At 46.9% G+C, this 8605-nt stretch overlaps 1 protein-coding gene across 1 annotated transcript in view; it reads right to left on the bottom strand.

Moving 5' to 3' along the window:
* Positions 1-8388, bottom strand: part of LOC119394926 (RNA polymerase-associated protein LEO1) — a gene marked incomplete in the record, with an annotated part of 18618 nt that extends 10230 nt beyond the window's left edge. Inside the window, 7 exon segments of the mRNA XM_037662224.2 lie at positions 505-596; positions 713-797; positions 2427-2554; positions 4568-4782; positions 7119-7395; positions 7433-7875; positions 8173-8388. Of these exon segments, the coding sequence (XP_037518152.1) occupies positions 505-596; positions 713-797; positions 2427-2554; positions 4568-4782; positions 7119-7395; positions 7433-7875; positions 8173-8221 (1289 nt within the window).
* Positions 8389-8605: the final 217 nt, after the last annotated feature.

Consider the following 8605-nt stretch of genomic DNA (forward strand, 5'->3'; position numbering starts at 1 on the left):
GAGTGTAATATTGCCGGGAAATTTATGCCCGCTATTCACTAGAGAGCTGTTGTTTGTACGTGTGTAGTACTTAGTACTTGTGTACTTAGATACAGGTGCAGAAGTGATTTTGTATTGAGCCTCCACTGGAATTAGCTTCCAAAAGAACCAAAAATTGGAAAGTTTGTGTTCAATTTGCATGCCCTCCCTGAACAGTTCGTGCTCACTCCCCAGGAATCAGTCACATATTACTAAGTACAGGTCTCTGAACATCCTTGTTGGCTGTAAATTACATTGAAATGACACAGAATGTCAACAGCAATATTGTAAGCTGCTCCTTATTATTTAACAGCCCGACAGCTCAAGAGTGATGAGATCTACAGACTTACTCAAAAGCATAATTAGTAAGTGTGCCATTGACACTCTGTTCAGTTAATGTGTATACAAAGGACTAATTAATGTAGATAAATATCAAAGACCATGATGTCCGAGGTATAGAAAACAAGCTGTACGAGCAGTCACCTTCCATCTGACCACTTGATTATCCGGGCGTTGCTCTGCCTCACTGGATTACCCATCTTGTCATAGACGTAGCGCCACCGGACTGTGTTTTCAACCTGCATGCAATGGTGAATCCCAGCAACAATGTAATGAGTAACACAAACGGGGCTGCTGGATTGGTTCTCGGTGCAACGCAAAGGCGAAGTGAGCCAGTCAGCGCAAGCCTACACACCTTTAATTTGAGTCGTGCTCTTCCTTCTTCGTCAAGCACTTCATCTTCATCCACTTCATCCTCGTACCACTGAGGATCATAGGGCCTGTACAGACAGAGTGAGAAAGGTATTCTACAAGAGGTGCCTGCTGGAGATGTTTGCCTGGACATGTGGCTAGCACACTATAACTTCAAACAGCCATGAAATGACTCACTCGCCAATAGTACACATGTACACAACATGCACAAGCTAATGTAGTTACATTAGGAGTGTAACTGCATGCTTAATGCAAGTACAGTGCGGACCACTTATAACGTAACCGCATATAGTGCAGGACCGGTTATAATGCGGTCTTTTTCGACTCCCGTTTACCCTCCCATATAACCGCATGTATACGCATACCGCTTATTGTGCAGTCCCCAAGATGAAATACCGTTTATAATGCGGTAGCGAGTGCGGTTCTCAAAGGAGGTACGCCGCTGGGGAGGGAGCGACGAGGTCGTTACGAAGGGCGAGGGCACGCACAGTAAACGAACGAGGGGCGGAGGGAGGAAAAAGACCGCGGCAGCGCTGTGCGGGCTCGCCGAGTGGGGAAGGATGGTGGTTGCCTAGGCGACGGAGTAGCCTTTGCACCAGCGGCGGCAAGGCTCCGCGGCCGCTTGCCGGCAGTGCGTTCCGCGTGGAACGCACGATCGCATCCTCTACAAGTGCGCTTTAAAGTAAGTTTTCTGTCGGGAAAAGCGCCGTCGTTATCACACTTGCTACAGATATCGCGTTTGCTACCTCGTCCGCGAATTGAAAAGTTTTGCGGCTTCATGACGCGAGCCATGGCCTTTTCTGCCAGTGCGCGGACTTAAACGAGCTTGGCGGGCTTTTGTCGCCGTTGATCTCCGGCGCGAACACGAAACTTCGTACATGCGCGCTGTTCTTGGGTTAGTACTTGAGTGCGATCGTTCGAGTCGATTTTCATGTTGTCTTGGCAAAATTCCGCGACAATATGCTGAACCGCCGCTAGGCTAATCCAGCATTGGTTGCTTGTCGGTAGCGGTCGCCGGCGCGATAAAAGTTGCGGTTTGGTGCGGAATCAACGAAACTTTTTTGCGACTGGCTGCACTTGAAGGGAAGGGAATCATATCGTTAATGAAAACGAGGGCAATGGTCGGCACATGCAACTCTCGAATGGTGATTCCGGATTCGTTGCAATGTCTTGGACATCGCTGTGCGCGCCCGTGAAATCGAACTATCGGTACCGCTCAGCACGTGAAATTTCGGTCGCGATTCGACATGGTTTCTGTGTAATGCGCATACCTCGAGGTGGCCTGAAACGTAGTCGGCGAATTTCCGCGATGGCACTTTGTTTGTTTGCTTTTTTTCCCCGTGTTCATTTCGTGGCAATGCGGGTCTTGGCGGTTAATTTTTGAATATTCGGAGATTTAAGTGGTTGTAAGCGCCCCAAATCGCATATGTCGATTATCGGACACGCGAGGCTACATGCTCAACACGTTTTGCGCAAGTGCAGCCTTTGGAGAAGGTTGTTTTGGTTATAGTGCGGTACCGCTTATAGTGCGGATATTCGCGACTCCGGCGACTTACGTTATAAGCGGTCTATACTGTAACACTATAGACGTGAAATAAAATACAGCACAACAGCCAGGCTTTCTATATATTTGTGCAAACCATTATTCACCGGAAACGCTCGTTAAAGAAGGCACTCAGTGGCATGCGCTAGCTCACCTCGTGTCAACACTGAGGAAGTTTGGCAGCTTGACAAAGTGGACCTCGTTTCCGAGGTTGGTCATAATACGCGGGATTTCGACGTCAATGCGCGTCTCTGGAACTGGCACCTCCTCTTCTTCCCCCTGCTGCAAAAGGATGAACACAAATGGGCCAGAGGCACACAGTGTGCATTTTTGGCGAGAATGTGAACAGCTAAATGACCGTAAAATCGTATGTGCGCACCCAAGAGTGTCAGTGACCCCACCGACCTCGAAAAATTGTTCAAAAATTGCCAAATTTTCTTATAACGTGAAATGCTTCAGTAACATGTTCAAAAGAGAAAAATACTCGCGAAAACATTTTACGACAGATAAAAATGCTTTATTCGTCATATTTCGCACCGTCATGTAATACCGAGGCCCGTAGCCAGAAATTTTTGTCTCAAGGGGGGGGGGGGGGGGCACAACTCCAGAAAGTAAGGGTTCCATTTGACTTCCCGTGGACAAAATGTACTATTCCTCGATAGTTCAATACATACTAGATGAGGCTACCATCCTTGAGGTAGCATTCAAAGCACAGCACTGCGCCATGTTCGTTTATAACACGCAAGAGACACAAGGCGTGCATTTCGCCGTTTAGTGTGCAGACTGCAGACTCTCATTCAATAAAAGCGCCAACCACGGAACCTGTGCTGTCATTTATATTTTAAATAGAAAACACCATTTGATGAGCTGGGCTCGTCAAAAGCCTCTTGAAACATTGCTGAAGAGCCATGACGAGCATAGGTCATCATAAGCAAAAAAGTGACGTTTGCTCATGACAAGCTCAGGTTGTCATAAGCAGTTAAGGGGGTGCAGACATGCATTGTAGTGTCTTGCCTCATGTAGAATTCGAGAGAAATTGATAGATAACTAAAACAGTGCTCTGTGCACTGAAGTTAAAGACAGCTTTCTGAAATTATGTTAGTTGTTGAGCTACAGCTAGAGTAAATCATTCACACTACAATTCAGACACTTTGTATAAAGGGAGTTATGGGTGATTAAAGGTTACCCTCCTCCAAAGCCATGCATTTTCTCAACCTTTTTGCTCCTGTAATCAACACTTTTTATGGCACATTGCAGCCTGCTTGATCTCTGTGCCACCAGGTGTTGATGTAAACCTGGCCACTCACATTTTCGCCTCTGGTACACACACTAAGAAGCCAATGAGATCGGTCGGACGAGCGATGTCTCAAAAAAGAGACAGCTGAAAATGCAGTGTGGTGGCATGCTGCAATCTGTGGTGATGCTCTTAATTAAAACCTCCTAATAATTCACAAACTTTAAGCAGAGAGAAAAGAGTCAAAGGAACATTACTGAAAGCTTTATAGTAAAAATGGTATGCCTTGCCATCGCATTTCTAGGCTGGTAGATTACACCCACGAGATACACATATTACATACATGTGATGGACCAGGAACAACACCACCTTGAAATCTACTTACTAGACTCCGTTGCACATAACACACTGTGATAGCATCAAGGATAGTTCGCTGCTCATTAAAAGTGAGATCACACGTCAATTCATTTAATTTAAAAGTCAACCTCGCATCCTTCGTAGACATTTGAACATATGACAGTAGCAAACTAAAATCTCCGGCGCCTCGATGAGATCACTGGCACTGCAGCTCCCGCATAAAAGTCGGAAGTGGAAGTCATAACCTCATTTTACCTGCTCTTAAGCTACATCTTTATGACCGAAGAAACCGGAGGAGTTCAAACATAGTACTAAACCATCTTTCTAGTGCAGTTCAGTTGTTTACATTTTTGTGTCCCTTTAAGAAGTTAACAGCATGGAAGGAAACTTAAAGAGTGCTTTCTTGAAAGTATATTTCTTCATTTCATGCAAGCATGAAATGAGATTACTTAAGGGTAATTGGCACTAGTACAAGTCGGAGCACGTAGAAGAGGACAGGCATTAAATTTCAACTGCTTCATCGTCTATCCGGCCATGGCGCCCTCTTCTGCGTACTATGTGTAACATGAGCACTAGTATGTACCCATCGTGTCATAAGCAACTTTCATGGCAGCAAGCTTTATGCTGAGCCCTACACCACATCACAATTAAAGGAATGACTGATGGATTGTACAAAGGAGCAGTTTCCTGATGTGCCTCATTACCTCGGGTTCAGCTCGCTTCTCTTCCGGCTCCTCTTCCTCATCGCTGCCCATGCGTTTCACTGGCGTCTCACCGCCTTTCTTCTTGGCAGCGCCCTCCTCGTCCGAGCTCAAGTCGTCCAAGTCTTCACCGAAGAGGGCCTCAACTTCGGCTTCTTCGCCCTTCTCTTCGGGCTGGAGATTCGTGCCCTTTTCCGGCCTGTTACTGCTTCGTCGTCATCCGAACCTGCCAGCATCAGACACCAGATTAGGAACCAGCATCAGATGCCAGATTAGGAACCTCATAATCCTCCCAGTTGTTAAACCTTCAGCAAAAGCAGGCTAATGAAGCAGGAGCTCGTAAGAAATTTTCTAACGTTTACTGCAGGCAGACAAAAAGGTGTCGAGACGAAACTAGGAGGACAAGCATAAGCCCTCGAATAGATGTTGCAGATACCTCTAATGTGTGTACAGTAATATCCAACAAGCATATAGTTAAGCGCAAGTTTGCGATAAACGCTTGTAGAGTTGGTCGGCACTTCTGCAACTGGCAGAAAGCCTTTTAATGGTTTGTAACTACTTTGGGTAAACTTCTGCATACTTGTGCAACCACTGTTAAAATTCCAGCAACAGTTTAAAAAAAGTCCAAGTCACATCTGAAAATCCTTGATAGCCCATCTAGGTGTTTGCTCCCATTTGCTGACAAATTTTCAAACTGAAAGCAATATCCATGTTGCTTCAAGAATCTTCAATAACTTGAAGGCTATAAAATTTCACTTTGGCCAAGTTAACTGGGACTTTAGTGAGAAAGTACTAGTACTGAAGCAATCTCAGCAAAGGTGTAGGGCCAGTAATGGTACAATTAGCAGCATTCAAACAGCACCCAAGTAGGTAACACATGCCATCTGGAGGTTGTCGCTGTGACATAGGTCCAATCATAATGCCTCCGCGATGTTTCAGCGATTCCTTATCCCTGCAGTCATGCCAAGGAGTCCTATGTTCTAAATCATGCCCTTGTGGAGTGCAACTTCTGATGAGCAGTAATAGCGACATCCTTTTCAATTTCGGTATTGAAAATTGATACTTTTGCAAGCTTTACGTGATGCTTCTGCTAGTATTTCAAGCGTAAAATTTCGTACGGAATCTGAACTATATCTACACTATCTGAAACTAAGCCTTTTATGCGGTCAAAAAGTTTGTAGCAGATCACATCTAAAGCTTTGCTGCGCTACATCTATCTCTTGATCAATGCCTAGAAGTGCAAAAAAAGCCACGGTGCTCCGGAATTTCAGTCTCACCTTCTGCAGCTGAGGCAGCAGAAGCCGCTTCGCTGCCACCTGACCGCCTGCGCTTGCGTCCTATGGTGCTCTCAGCAGTCGGAGTCGGAGCCTGTTCACAAGTAACGCCACCAAGCATGATAACACGGCAGTTTACAAACGTGAAACATAGTAGAACAGAAGTGGTGTGCAAATTTAACCCGGCTCTGAATGCATGCAGTTGCTGAATCTGGTTCAGAGAAACTGAGCAAAGCTATCACTCATGTTTAAACATTGTATGAAATGACAATCTACTGCTGCGAACAGCAAACTTCAGTTAACCAGCGCACACAACATAATAAGTGGGTGACAGTCACCTCATTACTGAAGCGTACGTGTGCACACCACTATGGACAAATGAAAAGGGAATTCAAGATCAGTGAAACAGCAACAATGCTAGAACGAGTGCAACACAGGGTGCCATTTATCAAATTAAACTTCCAACATGCCTTGCTTTGTTTTAAGAGAAATGTTAAGGAAGCTTTTACACAAAAGCTGTCAAAAAAAGGTTGTGCAGTTCGTGTTTTATTTGTGCAGGCTGGCACACAACCAACTGTTACTATCACAGTATAAAAAGAGAGCTGGAGAAGCAATGCTGGCAATTAGTTATTACAGTAGAACTGCGTTCATAGTTTCCAGGTTTCATTTTCTTTCTATCCGTTATGATAGTTTGCACAGCCTGTGATCAAGGGTCACACTCTCCCTCTCATGCATCGCAAATTACATTTGAGACAAAACTGGGCCACAAGGCACATGGTGTACTGTAAAAGTTCACAGATTACTTCGCATTGTATGCAGACAGAGCTCACTGGAAGACGAATACTAGAAGTGATAAAAAGTGGTCAAACAAGGTACATCTTATGCTGGACCCAACATTTCGACAATGGGACCTGTCTTCACTAAGTTCTCTTCCCAAAACATCATCTCCAGCCCGAGATGTCCCTTTTCCAGCTAATGACAACTGCCACATTAGTTATGAGAGCATGTCAACAAGTCCTATTTGAATGTGCACAGGCTTCTCAACAGTATGTCAGTACCACTATTGTCCTCGGCTAGTAGCTATTGAAGTTCAAGTGTATAGTCATTGGTTATGATTGATATCGATATCCTATCCGTGCTTTCACTGGTTAATATTAGCAAAATGCATTCTGGACAGATCAACACTGCCTTCATTCAAATATGTTACATGTTGCGGGGTAGTTGGTCGAACAAAGCTTTTATTGTAACGTAGTTTTTGTTCAAAGTGCTGCATAACTTACCTGACGCCGCCGCGCGTGCTTCATTTTCGTTGGAGTGCACAGAACCCTCGTCCCCGCTCGCCTCCCCGCGGCTGGCCTCGTCTCCGCTCGCCTCGTTGCCGCTCGCTTCATTCGCGCTGCCTTCGTCACCGGAGGCGTCCGAGCGTTCCGCGGCCACCCCTGAACGGCGGTCTTCGTCGTCGGAACGACGGTCCTCGTCATCGGAGCGGTGTCCCTCATCATCGGAGTGGCGTCCCTCTTCTTCAGAACGGTGGCCCTCTTCTTCAGAACGGCGACCCTCGTCTTCAGAACGGTGGCCCCTTCAGAACGGTGGCCTCGTCTTCAGAACGGTGACCTTCGTCTTCAGAACGCTGTCCCTCATCGTCAGAACGGTGCCCTTCATCATCGGAACGGCGGTCCTCTTCGTCGGAGCGATGCACCTCGCTGCCGGAGCCCTCGTTGTCGGAGGCTTCGCTCTGACGCTCCGATCGCGCAGGCGTCCTAGCCGTCGTCCCTTCGTCACCGGACTGGTCGTCCACATGACGGGATTCGTCCGAGCCTTCGTCGCCCGAGTCACGACGCTCGTCCCCCGAAGCTTCCTCACCCTTGTCCTCGTAGCCAGACTCGTCACCGGACGCCGGGCTCCTCGGCGGTGACGAGTGATAGCTTTTCTCCGAACGCTCCTCAGCATCGGAGTGCTCGCTCTGTTCACCATCGTCGGAATGTTGCGCAGGAGTCCGCGATCCCTCACTGGAGGCTGGTGAGGCGCTCCTGGAGCCTGCGAAAAAAATTGTGTGTTCAGTTCCAGCATGTAGTTTGATTTCCATTGTCAAATGAACACAAGGTAATGAATGAAGACATTAACAAAGCATCACGAAAGTGATGCTGAAAGTTAAGTGTCCAGCTAGCAGTATATTCTAGGGACCGTACTAGGAGTCTACAAATATATAACTCCATACTACCGAAACTCTCAAACGATCTCTTCAAGCAAGGGGGTCAATAGTATTCTAATGCTTACAGAATGCAGCGTAGCTGCCGTGGGGCAAGCGCGCCTCATGACAAGCTGGCGACTTACCTGCGCTTGATGCTTCTCTCGAATCGTCGCTTCCAAATATTCCATCCATGATGGCTTAGCGACACGGCACACACAATCTTTACCAAAGTTTTACCTTGCTGTAAACGAAACAACTTGGATTAGCAGCACGACAAGCAGCTTGTTGCCACTGTAGTTGCGCGTCGGCAATAGCAAAGCAGCATCGGCCTCTTCAGCGGCTTTCTACCGGATAGTCTTGGCTTTTCCGCCAATCCAGTTTCTGAATTGAACATCTTGACTGGGTGCTCGCTAATTAATTCTATGGTTATAGTGTACTAGAATATTCTCCTAGTGGCGCGTCCTCGAGGGAGGGACAATAGGCCGGTTGAAGCAAACGCCAGTAGACGCCACTGGTGGCGTTGCTGCGCCTTTTTCTAGTCGCCGAGCCGGTTCGGGCTGGTTTGGGCCGGTTCGG

This window comes from Rhipicephalus sanguineus, chromosome 5, assembly GCF_013339695.2.
Source record: "Rhipicephalus sanguineus isolate Rsan-2018 chromosome 5, BIME_Rsan_1.4, whole genome shotgun sequence".
Lineage (NCBI taxonomy): Eukaryota > Metazoa > Arthropoda > Arachnida > Ixodida > Ixodidae > Rhipicephalus > Rhipicephalus sanguineus.